This window comes from Megalops cyprinoides, chromosome 12 (genome assembly GCF_013368585.1).
Source record: "Megalops cyprinoides isolate fMegCyp1 chromosome 12, fMegCyp1.pri, whole genome shotgun sequence".
NCBI lineage: Eukaryota > Metazoa > Chordata > Actinopteri > Elopiformes > Megalopidae > Megalops > Megalops cyprinoides.
This window is the reverse complement of record NC_050594.1, coordinates 10,364,895-10,379,940: the sequence shown is the minus strand read 5'-3', so window position 1 is coordinate 10,379,940 and position 15,046 is coordinate 10,364,895. Positions and strand designations below refer to the sequence as shown.

The 15,046-nt window shown below is 48.0% G+C and overlaps 1 protein-coding gene across 4 annotated transcripts in view; it reads left to right on the top strand.

The window, feature by feature from the left end:
* The window catches only part of LOC118787326 (AT-rich interactive domain-containing protein 1B-like), a 148,765-nt gene that overhangs the window by 131,266 nt on the left and 2,453 nt on the right, over window positions 1–15,046 (top strand). For all 4 annotated transcript variants that reach the window (XM_036542848.1, XM_036542846.1, XM_036542847.1 and 1 more), the window contains 11 exons: window positions 2,552–2,655; window positions 3,434–3,592; window positions 4,558–4,767; window positions 5,120–5,324; window positions 7,847–7,985; window positions 8,880–9,022; window positions 10,526–10,673; window positions 11,627–11,746; window positions 12,556–12,631; window positions 12,983–13,718; window positions 14,732–14,862. In XM_036542848.1, coding sequence (XP_036398741.1) covers window positions 2,552–2,655; window positions 3,434–3,592; window positions 4,558–4,767; window positions 5,120–5,324; window positions 7,847–7,985; window positions 8,880–9,022; window positions 10,526–10,673; window positions 11,627–11,746; window positions 12,556–12,631; window positions 12,983–13,718; window positions 14,732–14,862 — 2,171 coding nt within the window. The remainder of the gene's footprint in view (window positions 1–2,551; window positions 2,656–3,433; window positions 3,593–4,557; window positions 4,768–5,119; window positions 5,325–7,846; window positions 7,986–8,879; window positions 9,023–10,525; window positions 10,674–11,626; window positions 11,747–12,555; window positions 12,632–12,982; window positions 13,719–14,731; window positions 14,863–15,046) is intronic.

The window sequence follows — 15,046 nt, the reverse complement described above, 5'->3', positions numbered from 1 at the left end:
ATACCTTTCTCAAAAGGCCAAATTATTCCTGGTGTTTCCAGGCCCCTGTTTGTCTGGAACCATTTTAGACCTGTTATTGCAGGTATTTTCAAGTGCTGTGAAATAATCGTCCTAAGTGGCCTAACAGCATGTTCCCAGAAACAGCTATCTTACCTCCGTTGTCAGTCAGCATGTATCTGATTTAATTTGCTCTTGAAATGAAGTGGAAGTTTGCTAGAATTAGTCAGTAAGTATTCAAAAATGGACTCTGGGAAAGACACGCCGCACCAAGCGTTAGGCATGAGATGAAACTTGAATCTTTTTTTCCTTCAAATTTAGCAAAAATCATTGCATTGTTAGTAGCCCTGAAAACATACCGGAAAGTCATATTATCATGTAACTTCCGTTAAAACTGGCTAGAATCTAAATGACATTTTTTCCAAAAATATCATTTTCAGTGGAATTTTTACTTTGCTTTACTTGTTCTGTCCATTAGAAGGCCTTCTCAGCAGTGCTGTGCCACCAAGTGCTTTACAACGTGATTAGTTCTGATAAACATAAATATTGTATTTGATCCATTTCACATTACCAAGAGTTAATTTTCCCTAAGATGGAAATCTTTTCCCTTTCTTTTTGAGAAGCAAGTAGTGCAGCCTGTAAATGAACTTTACTGTGTAACATTATTATATGAAATAAACAAAGAAATCCCAAAGTCCAGCCTGTTAGCCAGCTCATCATTCACTGGCTAGCTAGCAAATCCAGTAGCACCATTTAGATAATGTCAGGAAAGTTTCTCAACATGTAAGATACTCAGATGTCCATTGGTGGTTTCATGTAGTCAATACAATTTGTGTATTTTGGTCTCTCATATTACTTTATGTAGCTAAGTAGAGTTCAGCCAGTTATGGATCTGTTTTATGAAAGCGATATAGCACTCAAACCTGTGGTATGTCATGAAGATGTAGGAAAACTTTTTTTGTCATGTTGTGTTTTTTTAATCATTCTTTCTTGGGGGATTTTGCCTCATGAATTGATCATTTTGTCTCATGAACTCCATTTTGTGAAACATACCATAGCGGGAGCAGAATGTATCATCTCATGTCTACCAAGAGTGCACCAAGCCAGTGGTCCTTTCCGGACTGGTCCATAAATACATGTTGTGTCCAAACAAGCCCTTCCCCTGGGGTTTTTTTTGTCCCAATTCGGTCTGATGCTCCCCTGTTGGAAGAGACTCCTTCCTGTGTTCTTTGCTGAAGATCGGAAGTCATCCAGCTATATTCAGCTTCGATGCTGTCAAGTAGGGGTCCTGGAAAACTGAGTGTCTGCCGAATGTCCTGAGGGAAACTGAAAAACCTCCATCGTACCACAGCCCTGGCCTGCCTGCAACCCTGATGAATTGGCCCTCGACGGTGCAGCTTTCGCTAATGGAAGCGGCGCACAGCGTAGAAGGCCAGGGCGGCAAGACGTGGAGATCGCAAATGCATTAGACCTCCAAGGTTCTGAAAGAAGGCAGCCTTGTACGCTCTCTGCTGTAGAAGGAAAAACAAAAGCTCTTAGTTTTCCGGTGTGTGGCAAGGAGAGAGAGACAGAAAGAGATGAGCCTTGGGATGGCAGCGAACAAGAGGACCAGGAGGAGGTGGGTGGGTGGGTACTCACCCTATGGTTTGCTGCTGTGCCGTTTGTCTCTGTGATTCTCTTACGAGAAGAAGACCTTCCTAGAGACCTTGTAGGTGGAATGGCAGGGTTTGTTCTTTCAGAGAACTTTGAAACTTCTTCAGTAGCGTCAGGTTGCCCACACTTTTGGCAGTCCTGCAGCTGTCCCGTGCTCTCCTGAAGAGCTGAGGCCGGCGGAGTAAGCCTGCCATGTTGGTCAGCTCCACCTCAGTCTGGGCGACCTCCTGGTGGTTCAGTACTCATTAAGGTCCTCCTCGCAGATCCGTCTGAGCAGCTCGGAGAAAGCACGCCCGAACGGATTTCTCTGTGTGTTGCCGTCCCTGAGCTGTACGTCACATTACATCACGTTTAGTCACGCTCTGTGCTTTAGGGACTGGTTACTCTCGCTCCATACGGACTCGTTGTGTTTTGACTGCTCTGCCTCTGCCTTGATTTGCCACAAGTCCAGCTTCTAGTAAGACAAGATGCCAAGATATGTGCAGTTAGTCTGATAAAGTGCAAGACTCAAAACAGAATTGTGAGACTTGGCAGTTTTGTGTCCAAAGCCATCTGCTGCATTGGCTTTGGACAAAGAAAGCTCCTGTTTCACCAGAGAACCCGGTCAACTGGGAGAAGGGACCCAACAGCTTTGACATTTATGCGCATGCAGCACTCTCTCTGAATCGAGGCAGAAATCTGACAAATCTGAAATCTGAGGCTGTTCCTTGACTCAGCTTAGAGAAGGGTGTGGGGGCCAGGGGAGCAGGGCGCCCCCTGGCTGCAGCCAGGGTCAGCACATCCATCCAGAGATATTCGAGCTTGGAGGAAGTTTGCAGGATAGAGACAGATCTCCCGCACATGAGCCTGGTTGAATGATATTCGATAATAAGAATAATAATATCCCCCCGATCCCCCAAAGGGCCCACCGGGATGTCAGGAGATGGAGTGATGGGCGGGGACGCAAAGCAGAAATCTGACACCAAGGAGGACAGCGGTGTAGCCACGGAGCCCCCCAAAACTAAGGTACCCATTCACCCATCTTGAGTGCACTTGCTTTCTCTCCCTCTCTTGTTCTCACTCTCTCTCTCTCTCTTTTTCCTCTCTCTCTCGCTGTCTCAGCCTGTGAATGTGGGTCTGATCAGCTAATTGTTTTTATTCTGCATTTGTTTTAGATCATGTACTGACTACAAGTTAACGGCTTAGCATGGCTTGTTCTCATGTTTGTTTTCATTATCTTGTTTAGTAGTTGAAATCACATTTATATCCTTGTTTTGCACGTAGGCACACACACACACACACACACACACACACACACACACACACACAGCATCTGCTCAGCCTCCCATATTTCCCTATCTCCCGTTCCTTTTCCTCAGCTTTTTTCTCTTAGCTTGATAATACCGCTTCATGTGTTGAATTATTTAAACCACTCAAAACCTGCTCGAAAGACCCCAGAAAAACTCCCAGCAGAGATGATATGTGTCTCGGAACATTTCAAGGCCCCGGTGTTACGAATCGGGGGGGGAGGTTTTGCTGACGCTCGCACCCTGTCACAGAAACACCTACCCGTGCGCAGACCTGAGCGGTGCATTATGGGTCCTCACAAGAGAGGTTAAACGATTCCGCCGTTGGCCTGCGGGTGCCACAGGGGGTCTTTGAAAAGGGGTTTTGTGGTTTATATTTCGGGGTGGGTGCTGTTTTTTTGGAGGGGGGTGGGAAGGGAGAGAGAGGGAGAGAGCAGCAGTGTGTTGTCTCAGCCTCAGTGGTGCTGACTGTGTGCCGGCGCTTCTTGCTCCTGCAGGACAGCTATGGCTCTCAGTGCGTGTCTCAGCCCTCCACCCCCAGCGCCCTGCCCGTGCCCTCCCCGCTGTCCCCCAGCCCCGCCAGCCTGTCCTCCTTCTACGGGGACGACAGCGACAGCATCAGCAGCCCCGCCTGGCCAAAGACGCCCTCCAGCCCCGTAAGTGTCCCAGCCTCTCTCACAGTCCTCTACACACACTCTGTCCATTGCAGTATTTACATTTTCCAGTTACAGTTTTTTTACAATGTTGGCCATTTATACAGGCAGTTGTGGGTTAAGTGCTTTGCCCAAAGGTATAGCAGCAGTGCCCCAGCAGGGAATCAAACCGGCAACCTTTCGGTTACGAGTCCTGCTCCTTAACCACTATGCTACACTGCCGCCCCACGAGGTCCATCCAGTTTCAGCTGTCCGATTATTGTTATTAGTGCTGTTGCTGGCGGTGTGTAGACTGACAGCGCGTGGTTTGAGGGCAGGCGATTGATAGCACAGCCAAGGGAACAGGGTAGCAGGGGCGTCTCGCTCCCCGCACCCCGTCCCAGTGTCCTTGTCACTCGTGTCACCCTGTCACCCTGTCAGTCTCCGCATTCCTGAATCCTCTCTCACTTCTCTGCGTTTTGTGTTCATGGCTGCTAATGGCAACCAGACTGATCGTGTTTCAGAAGTACAGAGAAATGAGGTGTGTTTTGTGCATCCGTGATGTGGAACCACACGAAACGAGTTCAGCACAACTTCCAGTACAGTGCTGGTTTTCATTTGTTTGATGAAAAAATATGAAATTTGAAAAAAAAAGGAAACAAATTACAAGGGACAAAATATATTGTTACATAATACATAAATAGTGCTTATTTAGTCAGATGTACACATGCATACACCAACACGGGTGTCATTACTTTTTTCTAGATTATGTTTTAGTTTTCAGCGGGATGGTAAACCAGAATATACAGCACTGTTGGCCTAAAAACTTTCAGATGAGATCTGAGAGGACCCCACAATTGTCTGTTTTTAGATCAGAGGTACAGACTGGGCTCACTCTGTCTCTTTATCCCGTCTCCTCTGTCTCTCTCTCTCTCTGTCCCTCTCTCTCTCTCTCTCTCTCTCCCTCCCTCCCTCCCTCCCTCCTTCAGAAGTCCAGCTCCTCTACCTTCACCAGTGAAAAGATCACCAGGCTCTATGAGATGGGGCCGGAGCCAGAGAGGAAGGTTTGGGTGGACCGTTACCTGTCCTTCATGGAGGAGAGGGGCACGCCCGTGCCGACCCTGCCCGCGGTGGGGAAGAAGCCGCTGGACCTGTGCCGGCTCTACCTGGCTGTGAAGGAGATCGGAGGCCTGGCCATGGTGAGGCTTCGCCTACATGACCTCTGCACTTCCTCTTCCTTGCGTACCACACCCTCATCTCCTCCACTGCTCACTATAAGTATATATACTTATATTCTCCTACCCTACCTACTTGCCCTGCTGCAACAGCAGGAAGTAGCCTAAGAAGCCTCTGTCAGTCTCTTTTGTGAGTAGCTAGTGCAGTAACAGCATTTCACCACCAGAGGGTGGGAAAGCCAGTAAGGCGGTCACCTGTGCAGTTATTGCTACTGTCTGGTTTGTCTGGGGGTACAACAGCAGCACCCCTTCAGGGGTTACAGAGAGGGAGTGTGCCTCTCTGTGTGCCTCACACTCCACCCTCCTCGTCCCGCAGGTGAATAAGAATAAGAAGTGGCGGGAGCTGTCCAGCACTCTGAATGTGGGCACCTCCAGCAGCTCCGCCAGCTCGCTGAAGAAGCACTACATCCAGTACCTGTTTGCCTTCGAGTGCAAGGTGGAGCGCGGGGAGGAGCCTCCGCCAGAGGCCTTCACCGGGGGCGACGGCAAGAAGCAGGCCAAGATCCAGCCGCCATCTCCTGGTAGGGGAGGGTACTGCGCCCAACAGAGAGCAAATCACTTCTAAAATACAATATATTTCAAACGATGTGTTTCTGTGTTGGCACTTTTTTGTCCTGTAGTTTTAGTTCCTGAGTGCTTTTCCTGAATGTGTTCTGTGGTTCTGGTGCAGTGTACTTGTAATCACAGTTATTGACTGAGAGTGCTGTAATGAAGCAAAATGGTATGTTCCTCCTGTTCATGCAGAGTGGTATTTTCGGAGAAATATGAGCAGCAGTAGGACTGTGGTATTGTTGGTCATGTAGCGTGGTATTTCAGAGAAACATGAGTGGCTGTCAGACTGTGGTGTTGCTGGTTATGTAAAGCAGTGTTTCAGAGGAATATGAGTGGATGTATGACTGTGGTATGGCTGGTCATGTAGAGTGGTATTTAAGAAAAACATGAGTGGTAGGAGCATGCTGGTGTAATGCTGCGTTTTCCCGCCACTGGAGTAGGCGTTAGGCCTTGTTTGAGCCTTATCAGCCTGTCTGTTTCCCACAATCCATTAGTCTGTGCCAGGAACTATATTTAACTGACAGGTGATGATGTCACAGAGAGAGCCGGGAGGAGGGATTCCCCAGGGGAAAATTAATGGGGGAGGGGTTTCTGGGATGTAAGCAAAAGTGACCTCCAGTCAACCTCCTCTCATAAACAGGGCAATGAGGCAGCATTCTCTCTCCACCCACCCCCCCCACCCCCCCTTCCAGTGCACTTAACCTCAAGTGACCTTTCCTTTGTTTACTTTTGGAGTTTACATGTGAGGCTGCTGGCAGCCAACACAGGGGATATCCCAGGGAGAGGAGAATCCCAAACACTCCCTCCCTTTGCCACCTTCCCAACTCTCTGTTCCTTTCTCACTTTCTCTCCCTCTTTCTTTTTTACTCTGTCTCCCTCCCTCCCGCTTCCAGTTGCCCCAAGGTTTATTCCCCGTCCTCCCCAGTTCGGATTCAGGGAATGTTGAATTATTCAGAATTCGTATGAATTTTTAAAAACCAATCTGGGTTCCACATATATATATATATTTTTGCGTGGATGTTTTTTCATCACATCTCGGTGGAGGGGAGAACGTGGCTCCATGCTGAGTTACCCAGGAGTGTTCAGATTAGGTTCAGCTCTCATATCAAAAACCCCCCAAGGTTCATTCAGCACCCCCCTGTAATCCCTTAATGCAGCGGTAGCTTCTCTTCACTGTCTTTCTGTTTCACACACAAAATGGCATCTGCTCTCTCCTCAGCTAATGTGCCTCATCTGCATGCTGTGATCTCGCTGCTAGCTGGAATGCCCTGCCGAAAAGGAAGTTAGTCTGGTGTGTCTGGAGTTTCCATTCTGTGGGGACTGAGTGAGATCAGAGTGTGCGGAGGGCTTTGATGTTTTTAACCCCTGTTCTCCGGCAACCTTTCCAGCAGCTCACGAGCGGTTAGGGCTCGCCTCTCTTTTCTCGGAGATACAGCGGAGGCGCTTCATGTGAGGAGTGGAGAGTCGGAGTGTGGGAGCTGTGCAGTGCTGCCTGTGTGTGTGTGTATTTATGAGCGTGTGTGTGTGTGCGTGTATGTGTGTGTATTTATGAGCGTGTGTGTGTGTGCATGCGTCTGTGTGTGTGAGCGTGCGTGTGTGTGTGTGCGCGTGTATGTGTGTGTATTTATGAGCGTGTGTGTGTGTATTTATGAGTGTGTGTGTGCGCGCGCGTGTGTGTGTGTGTGTGTGCGCGCACGTGTATGTGTGTGTATTTATGAGCGTGTGTGTGTGCATGCGTCTGTGTGTGTGTGTGTGTGCGCGCGCGTGTGTGTGTGTGTGCGCGCGTGTGTGTGCGCGTGTATGTGTGTGTATTTATGAGCGTGTGTGTGTGTGCATGCGTCTGTGTGTGTGTGTGTGTGTGTGTATGTGTGTGGACGTGATGTGCAGCACTGCCTGTGTGTGCGTGCGTTTGTGTTTGTGTCAGATTTTTGGGGCGCTCTCCAGCTTCGCCTTCTGCACGCACCCCTCGCTGAGTTTGCACTGGGTTTATCTCCAAAAGGTGGCAGATTCCCTCAGCATGGGGGCTGGCGCCAGTGCGCCGCTCCCCACGCGCTCGTCCCAGAGCGCACGCTTCACACAACACTCACGGAGTGCGTCGCTGCCGGCCGCGAGATCGCGAGATCGCTCCCGGCACTCACGTGATCTCCCCGGAGGATCTCGGCCCGTTCGCTCTGCGCTGGGGTCTAAGATTCGCCACCCAATTCCCCTGTTCGTTCCCTGTTCTCATGCAGTTTATAAGAGCCCGTTTTTTCTGGCAGCGAGCAGGAGCAGGGGACTTGCACAGTGGGTCTACCCGCTTCTGAACCAACCTGCCCTCCGGTCACTTTAGCTCTCCATTAGGATGGAGGGAGTTTGAGCTTTTAGTTGGAGTATGGACAGAATAGAGTGCCTTCAGCATCAGTTGCTCACTCCTCACTCTCATTACTTGTGTCTGTGTAAGAGTCTGTTGCACCTTGTGTGACCGTTTTCCCCTTCCCCTTTCCCCCCTCAGCTAATTCAGGGTCCCTCCAGGGCCCCCAGACGCCTCAGTCCACCGGCAGCAGCTCCATGGCTGAGATGCCGGGCGACGTGAAGCCTCCCACCCCGGCCCCCACCCCTCACGCCCAGATGACCCCCATGCAAGCCGGCAGGTAGGGGGCGCTCTCTCGCTCTCTCCTCTCCTCACTCCCGTCTTCACTGCGCAAACGACAGCGGGATTTTTCCATCCGCAGAATAACATCATAATTACAATAATAACATACTGTAACTCCAATGAGCATTTTCAATCACAAAAGACGCCTCTTGAGTTTAAGATTCAGATATCAATAAGCAAGTTGTCAATTATTCAAATGCCGCTGACAGAAACTTGCTCCTCCAGTCACGCTGTATGCATCAAGGAACATGTATTAATATCAATTACTGTTCCTCTCATAGTCACAGTTACAAAGTACATAAGTGCGGATAAATGGTTTGTAACACACTGTATGGCATTAAGCATACAAATTACAAATGTTCGTAAATCAGTGCATTAATGTAATCAAGTTAAACCTAAGCACACACTCTTAATTAAACATGCTGTACTAAAAGAACAGATTGTTTTAAATATTTCCATTAGCTAATAACTAGAACTACTTGTTTAAAAGCCTGTTTAATACATGCAGCACGTAGAGTCACTGTTTCATTGTGGCAGTCTTCTTCTGTCTAAAAAGTCATCACTGTGCTTGAAGGTGCCTGTATATGTCAGTGTGAATCCAGTGTAAAGTGAGTGTTTGTGTATGTTGTGAGTTAGTGTGTGTGAGTAAGTGTGTATGATTTAGAGTGTTTCCTGGATCCGTATAGGTGGGTGTGTGTGTGTGTGTGTGCGCGTGTGTGTGTGTGCACATGAGTGTGTGTGTGTGTGCGTGCGTGTGCACGTGCGCGCGCAGGTACGTGTGTATAAGTACGTAATGGGTTTGTGTGTATATGCGTTTAGATTTAGAGTGAGTTTTGGTGAGTGTGTGTGAGTGGACTGGATTGTCTCTGACCCTCCCTGTGGTGTGTTCTAGGGGCAGCGCTGTTAGTATACAGGACCCTTTCTCAGAGGTGAATGACCCCACCTTCCAGAAGCGGAACTCGCTCACCCCTGGCGCCCCCTTCCAGCCAGGTGTGAACATGCGAGTGCAGGACCCCTTCGCTGGCATGAGAAAAAGTGAGTCTGTGAGCAGATACAAGACGGCGAGCGAACTAGCCCACTAATCGAGTGAACTAGTTTCACTGTTTGAGAGTCTGATTAACTGTTTATGTAGCAAAGTAACACTTCTACTGAACACATTAGCAGGAGTAGGCAGGTATGGGCTGCTGGGGGCTGTCGGATTAACATAGCATATGTGAGGAGTTTTTGTTTGATTAGTACAGGTGGATTATTGAAGTATATGTGAAGAGTATGTGTTCCTGGCTGATGTGCAGTGTTGTTTAGAAATTATATGATGTAAGGGGCTTTCTTGCAGGATGTTAGATGGTCATGTGTTTTAGCTCTGGGAAATTGCCCATGGCGATAGAGGTGCATGTGTTTTATGAATGGAATATCTTCTGCTGCGTTACTTTGATATTGTGAATCCGCCGTCTCTCCCGTTCGTGGCCGAGGCTCAGAGCTGGGTGTGGAAGGCGCCAGGTACTGCAGGACATGACACATGCTCGCCATGCAAGATCTACTTTCACAACCCCCAGCTTTCCCTTTCTTTCTACCCAAAACGCCAAGAGCGGGGGAATCTTTTATATCTCCACACTGTTAGCTTTATTGCCCCACTTTACCCTCTCTTTGGAATGAGAGTCTGCTGGGAGCAGATAGCTGGAGTGAGGCTGTGCTGTGCCAGTGTGTTGGAGCTTTTTGCTGTCCCTCAGCAAGAGATGATCATCTGTTAGGCAATGCTGCCCCCTAGTGTCAGACAATATGTGTAGCACTAATGCTCTCGTTGGACTAAATAGAACCAAATACATAGGAAGAGAAGACAAATCATGACATGCTTGGGTTTATAGTGCCTTGTAGATATTTGCCTTCCCCTCTGAATAGGTTTGAACAAGAGGTTAGTGGGGATGTTGGAGATAGCTGTTATCACTGCATGGTTTATGTGCACTTTGAGGCAATAAGGTGCCAGTGTTTAGAATAACTGGAACCACTTCCATCTCTACCTGATGCCCCCTGCCAGATTTGGAGTCTGGATTCACAGACACAGTGGGTTTATTGCTGAATATTCCACATCACTTTGAACAGTCAGATCTTAATGAGAGACACAGGAAGATAATTACACTATCAAAGCATGCACAGATGAAAATGTGATTGTCCCATTTCAAATACGCATTGGTGGGTAATATGTCCCAACATTAGAGCAGAACTCCTGCTTGTAGCCAGAAGCCCTGTAGGTGTGAGCCCTGGGTACTGATATTGTAGCCTGGAGCAAACTACTTAAGCTTAACTCAGCTGTGTAATTAGAGCACTTGTCAAATAATATATACTCACATATTATTTTGCTAGTAAATGCTTGTAATAGTGTTGCTTTATGGGAGAGTTGTATTATACTGGAATCGGCTTAGTAAATACTAATGGTGATGTTGCTTTGAGGGGGGTTGTGTGTTACTGGGGTCAGTTTAGTAAATGCTAATGGTAACGATGCTGGTGTGGCACTGTGGGCATGACTTTTCCATCTCTTCACAGTGGTGGGGAGCACGGAGCCCTTCATGCCAGGCCACATGCCCAACAGCAGCATGCAGGACATGTACGGCCGCGCCCCCTCCGGTGCCCTGCCCGGGCTGGGTATGGGCCAGCGCGGACAGTACCCGTACGGGCCCGGGTACGACAGGAGGTGAGTGGATTCCCTCTGCCGACTGAAAGCTGCAACAAGCTAGCCAGTCACGTCACCCTATAATCTGTTTAAAATTCCATATGCTTCACCATGTAAAATTTAGTTCACCCGCTCATTTCTTTACCTGAACTATCACACAGGTTGCACCCAGATAAAAGTGGCTGTTTGTTGTTGCTGGTGTAATTGTTATTGGTACTTAGGTTAGCCATCAGAAACCATTTCATTTTAGTCAGGCTGAAAGTAAAGTATAATCTGCCAAGTGTTTTGTGCCAGTGCAAATGTAAAATGTGTTACAACACATAAATATTTAACTGTGTAAGTTGGAATTAGAAAGTGTAAAAATATTACATATGTATATGTGTAACAAGAAAAGAAACGACATATGTACAAGTACATACACATACAATACATACGGTCTGTGTGGATAGATAACAGAAGTACAAGAGGTGTTTTTTGTCATGTACCCATTAGTGTTTGCAGCAAGGTATGTCCCTCACATTTTTGTGTTGTTTTGAATGTTCTGAAAGTGCCTTACTTTACACAAAGATATGGAACACCCTTACTTCACAGAAAAACAAGTCAATCCATCACCATTCATTAGAGTGGTTCATCCATATTTAATCCCACAGCTGGAGTGAAGGATAAAGGAAACAGTTCCTACAGATCAGGATGGCAGTGTCAGGCTGTAGAATCCTATAAACACTGACACATGAAGGGCTAGGTTTGGAAGAATACATTGCTTTTAAAACAAATGGGTAAAGAGCAAATTTACAAAGTGTAAATAACAACATAATTTAAATAATTATTCTAACAAGGTAATAATGCAACATTATAATTTAAATAAGTACAGTTAGCAATAAATACAGGTATTACAACAGCAATGTAATTAAATGATGCAAAGGCATGTTTCATTTTCGTGTGAAAGATGATGTGAATGTTTGTGTATCCATCAGGCCGGACCATGTGATGGGGCTGGAGGGTAATATGGCTCCCCCTGGGGGTCAGAGCAACATGGTACCTTCCAACAGTGACCCCAGCATGTACTCACCAAACCGATATCCCTCCCAACAGAGGTGAGTGTGTGAGTGCATGTCTGTACTGACACTAATATACAGCCGTCTGAGTGATGTGTGTCTGACACTAACACTCAACAGTCTGACAGGGCTTGTGAGATACAGCTTTGCACGTGAGTGCGTATTAGTACTAAGAATGTTATGTACAGCCCTGTGTGTGCATGTGTCAGTGCTGAGACTTACGTAGAGGCTCTGTGTGTGTGTGTGTGTGCGCATCAGTACAGAGACTGTAGCGCACAGCTCTTTGTGTGAGTGTGTCTCAGTATTGAGACTGTAATGTACAGCCCTTTGTGTGAGTGTGTCTCAGTATTGAGACAGTAATGTACAGCCCTTTGTGTGAGTGTGTCTCAGTATTGAGACAGTAATGTACAGCCCTTTGTGTGAGTGTGTCTCAGTATTGAGACCGTAATGTACAGCCCTTTGTGTGAGTGTGTCTCAGTATTGAGACCGTAATGTACAGCCCTTTGTGTGAGTGTGTCTCAGTATTGAGACCGTAATGTACAGCCCTTTGTGTGAGTGTGTCTCAGTATTGAGACTGTAACGTACAGCCCTTTGTGTGAGTGTGTCTCAGTATTGAGACCGTAATGTACAGCCCTTTGTGTGAGTGTGTCTCAGTATTGAGACTGTAATGTACAGCCCTTTGTGTGAGTGTGTCTCAGTATTAAGACTGTAACATACAGCCCTTTGTGTGAGTGTGTCTCAGTATTAAGACTGTAACATACAGCCCTTTGTGTGAGTCACTGTCAGTGTAGAGACTGCCGTGCACAGGACCTTCTGCGTCAGCTCTCATTGTGTCTTATCTTCCCCAGGCATGAGGGCTACAGTCAGCAGTACCCCAGCATGCCCTATGGAGCACACCCACCCGGAATGTTCCCCCAGCAACAGGTAAGAGACTCTGCCCACAGCCAAGGGGTGGGTCACTCACACCACAGACGATTCATTGCTTAATTTGTGGACGGTGTAATTAGAAAATCTTCCTTACTCTGCTTCTTTTCTCCAGTAATTGTAGTTATTTAAAGAGTAAATATTTACCTTTGTGGTTTACCACAACGGGTTTGCAAATCCCTTTGAATGAGAGCGGGTGGCACATGAATAGATGACTGAATAAGCCCCAAAAAATGAAATCTTTCATTTATAGAATAGATGGGGCCAGAAGCTTACACTCTCCCTCTATTCCTCTCTCCCTCCTTCCCTCCCTCCCTCCCTCTCTTCCTATTCCCCCCCCCCTCCTCACAGGGCTATAAGAGGCCCATGGAGGGTCTGTACGGCCCCCCAGCGAAGCGGCAGGAGAGTGGGGAGAGTTACAGCCTGCAGTATGGAGGACAGCAGTCTGACATGTACAGCCAGTACAGCAGCGGGTACGGAGGTCCCGAGCGCCGGCCCATGCAGGGCCCCTACCCCTACCCCTACAGCCGGGAGCGCATGCAGGCCACGGGCCCGTCGCCCCAGCAACCGCCCCCCCAGCACACGATGCCCCCCCACCTGCAGCCCGAGGGCCCTCCCGCCAACGTGTGGCCCCCCCGGACAGACATGCCCTATCCCTACCCCAACAGGCAAGGGGTGCCCCCCTACCCCCCTATGGGCCGGGGGGACGACATGGAAGGCCGGACCAATCAGGACGGGCAGTGGGGCCAGCGCCACGCCTCCTTCCTGCCCCCTTCCTCCAGCACCATGCCCCCCATGACCACGCGGCCACCCCCTTCTTCCTATCAGACGCCCCCCGCCATGCCCAATCACATTTCCCGAGCCCCCAGCCCCGCCTCCTTCCAGCGCTCCATGGAGGCCCGCATGTCGCCCAGCAAGGCGCCCTTCATGTCCTCCATGAAGATGCCCAAGCCGGGCGTGGCCATGCCCGGGTCAGCCAGCCAGGCCCCGCCCACCATCCGCCGGGATTTCAGTTTCCCTCCAGGGTCAGTAGAGTCCACTGCGCCCGTCCTCAAACCACGACGCAAGATTACCTCAAAGGACACCGGTACGGAAGACCCAGAAGGATGTGTTACTGAGCTTTATATATTCCACATTTCAGAATCATTCAGAAAGCTGTGTTACTGAATTTTATGTATTCCATATTTCATAATCGTTCAGAAAGCTGTATTACTGCACTTTATATATTTCATATTTCAGATTAATTCAGAAAGCGGCATTACCGCACTTTATATATTCCATATTTCAGAATCATTCAGAGACCTGTGGTATTGCACTTTTCCACATTTTAGAGTCATGCAGAGAGCTTTTTATGGCCTTTAAGGAATAGGAAAATCAAAGGTGTAGACCAGAGCTCCTCAGCTACTTTTTTACAAATATTTTGGTGCATGTGGTCCAAACATTCTTTAACTTCCAATTCATACTTGCACATTTCAATATTAAGTTAAGTAGTATGTATGTAGTATGTGTGTAGAGGCAAAACACATCCTTGAAATATTTGCAGCTGTCAGTTATCACATAGAATAAAGTAGAATAGAATGAAACCCATCAATACCTAGTATTTGTTGACTATGAATGGCAAAGAATCATTTTGGAACAGGTGAGTGGTTATTAAACAGAACAGACCTGAGAGGAGCAGTAATTTTCTAGGTTCACGATAAATTGCAGGTGAGAAAAATAATTAACAGGAACAATAGTGCATTGTAAAAGCAAAAATGGGTTACTATATCTACTCAGAGTGCCACTGCCCTGTACATAGAAAGTAATGCTATGTTGCAATTCCAGGCATTTGCATTTTTGATGCATACGAATAATTCGTATTTTTGTATTACCGAATGATCAGAGGGCCAGAATGAAGTCTGTGGCGGTTAAGCTTTGCCTTATGCAGTCTTGGTGTAGACAGTGCCTGCCACCGACTCTGGGTCTGTGCATGTGATGTACACACAGTGGTTAGGAACAGGATGCTGGGTGTGCAAGCTGAGCCTGGATCAGTTTTTGGCAGAAAGTACAGTGCAGTTGAGCAGATGTCACAGCGCTCCTGACTCCCTGCTGTCTCCATAGGAACACCGGAGGCGTGGCGTGTGATGATGTCACTGAAGTCGGGTCTGCTGGCAGAGAGCACCTGGGCTCTGGACACCATCAGCATCCTGCTGCATGATGACAACACAGTGGGATCCTTCAGCCTGATCCAGGTACGAGAGACCTACACGCACGCACACGCACGCACACACACACACACACATACACTCGCACACACACATGCACGCATACACACACAGGGACACGCACTCACACAAACAGGGACACACGTATACATGGACCAACATGCACACAAACAGGGACACACATGTACCCACACACAAAGGGACTCCCTCA